We start from the raw sequence: 2,499 nt of genomic DNA, 5'->3' as shown, positions 1-2,499 counted from the left end.
TTTTTTTTTTTTTTTTTTTTTTTTTTTTTTTTTTTTTTTTTCTCTTTTATTGGGCATATAGAGAGGTATTTATGTTGCGTATATCTATGTACGTTATGTATATATATATGTATATTTATGTATTTATATGTATATATATGTATATATATATACATATATATGTATATATATGTATTTATATATGTACATGCATGCACATAATGTATATTTATATGTTTATTATGTATATGTTAATGTATTTATATAATATATATGCATCCATGCATGCATGCATGCATGCATGCATGCATGCATGCGTCTATCTATACATACCTCGAGGATATAATACATCATAAAGAATATTGATATTAATATCATTAAATAAATACACCAATAAATAAATAAAAACATGCATGGATGCATGCACTCTAATAAATGCATGCACCTGCATGCATGCACCTGCATGCATGCATGCACCTGCATGCATGCATGCATGCATGCATGCATGCATGTCTACGTACCTCGAACTTGGCTATGTTATGTGATACATCATAGAGTATATTCATATTAAGATCATCAGGAGAAGATTTGAATACTTTGCTGAATGCTTCTCTTACTAAAAAAGATACACAACCTCTATTTGTCCATGCATAATTTGCTGCTGCTGCCATAGATGCTAAATAATCTTGACCCTATATATATTTATAACAGCAGCAACAGCAGCAACAGCAGCAACAGCAGCAACAATAGATTCACCAACAAAAAATATGCATATTCATGTATTTTATGTTATTTTATGTTAGATTGATCTATAATAACAGCTAAACCCTAAACCCTAAACCCTAAACCCTAAGGGTTTAGGGTTTACGGTTTATCTGATTATTATGTTATCCCGATTTCTGTTATTTGCTGCACAAAGTATGAAAGGGTTTATAAGGGTCCTTTAGGGTTTATTAGGGTTTATTAGGGTTTATTAGGGTTTATTAGGGTTCATTAGGGTTTATTAGGGTTTAGGGTTTAGGGTTTACCTCTTTAGAGTGCATAGGAGCGCATGCAAGTTGTTTATCAATAGGGAAGAAGTTATTTTTTTGCATGCATTTCTCCATGACTACTAATGCATCTGTTGCTACTTGATGACCTAAACCTCTACTACCCGAGTGTACCATTACACACACTTGACCCTTCTGTACAGTACACACCAAACCCTAAACCCTAAACCCTAAACCCTAAACCCTAAACCCTAAACCCTAAACCCTAAACCCTAATTTTTTTGGGATGAGGGATATTATTCAGGGAGAGAGGGAAAGGGGGAAAATTATTTAATAAAGAATATAAGGGAGGTTTAGGGTATTAGGGTTTTGTAGGGTTTAGGGTTTGATTAGGATTAATAGTTAGGATAGGGAGGAGGGAATAAAGGAAGGGTTTAGGGTTTAGGGTTTAGGTAACAGACCTCAAGACCCATTATTTTAGCGGCAAATTCGTCATATATCTCATCAACAACCTAAACAATAAAAAGCATAAACCCTAAACCCTAAACCCTAAACCCTAAAAAATTAGTCTTACACGGTGATTCAGAGACGATGAAAACAGCAAGAACAACTACGAATTAGGGTTTAGGGTTTAGGGTTTAGGGTTTAGGGTTTAGGGTTTATGTACCTGTACTTCGCAATAATGATTACCAGCACCAAGAGTACCCATTTGCGGTAAACCCCTCTTCTTTGCTCTTATAGAAACCTTTGAAGGATCTGCAGCAAAAAAAAAAAACACCTCTAAACCCTAAACCCTAAACCCTAAACCCTAGAAGCAGAGGGAATATTATATTTATATCCAGGTAAAAAAAGGAGAAGAACAAAGAAACACTTGTTACTGTATTTATAATTAGGGTTTATAAGTAGAGAATTATAATATAATTAGAGTTTAGACTTTCTTAAGGGTTTAGGGTTTCTCAAGGGTTTAGGGTTTAGGGTTTAGGGTTTAGGGTTTAGGGTTTAGGGTTTAATTACCAGCAGTTAACATTCTTCCATATTCTTCGCAATGTTCTTTATCTTCTGGCCATGCATATCCTTGTCTAATTACCCAATCTAACCCTAATTCTAATGAACTATCTAAATCTGTACACATAAACCCTAAACCCTAAACCCTAAACCCTAAACCCTAAACCCTCAATAAACCATAAACCATAAACCCTAATGACAAGATTCTTCTTCTTCGCCTATAACAGAATGTGTTAAGCCTCTCCTTCTCCTCTTCCTCTCCAGCCACCTACCTAGCTAGCTAGCTACCTACCTACCTACCTACCTATCTAGCTATCTAGCTAGCTAGCCACATATCCACGCAGCTCCCCACCCACCTACCCACCCACCAAGCTAGCTAGCTAGCTAGGTAGCTAGCTAGCTAGCTCCCTCTCTGTCTCCCCTCTGTCCTTACCTTGCATATTACAAGGAATAATACCTTGTGATCCAACACCAACAGGAACATATTTAAATAAACAATTAGCTAATTCTTCTTGTTTATTTCTTA

At 35.5% G+C, this 2,499-nt stretch overlaps 1 protein-coding gene across 1 annotated transcript; it reads right to left on the bottom strand.

Annotated features, from left to right (window-relative positions):
* Positions 1–773: 773 nt before the first annotated feature.
* EMWEY_00009090 (hypothetical protein) lies at positions 774–2,413 on the bottom strand (the record flags this gene model as incomplete). The annotated part of the gene is made up of 6 exons (XM_013478678.1): positions 774–788; positions 1,008–1,163; positions 1,430–1,480; positions 1,636–1,724; positions 1,983–2,090; positions 2,407–2,413. The coding sequence occupies 6 exons, from the start codon at positions 2,411–2,413 to the stop codon at positions 774–776; spliced, it is 426 nt and encodes a 141-aa protein (XP_013334132.1).
* Between the last annotated feature and the right edge of the window lie 86 nt (positions 2,414–2,499).

The sequence above is a fragment of the Eimeria maxima genome, genomic scaffold, assembly GCF_000499605.1.
Source record: "Eimeria maxima Weybridge genomic scaffold, Emw_scaff59, whole genome shotgun sequence".
Taxonomy (NCBI): Eukaryota; Apicomplexa; class Conoidasida; order Eucoccidiorida; family Eimeriidae; genus Eimeria; species Eimeria maxima.
Note: the sequence above shows the minus strand (reverse complement) of the source record. Positions and strands in the feature narration are given on the sequence as shown.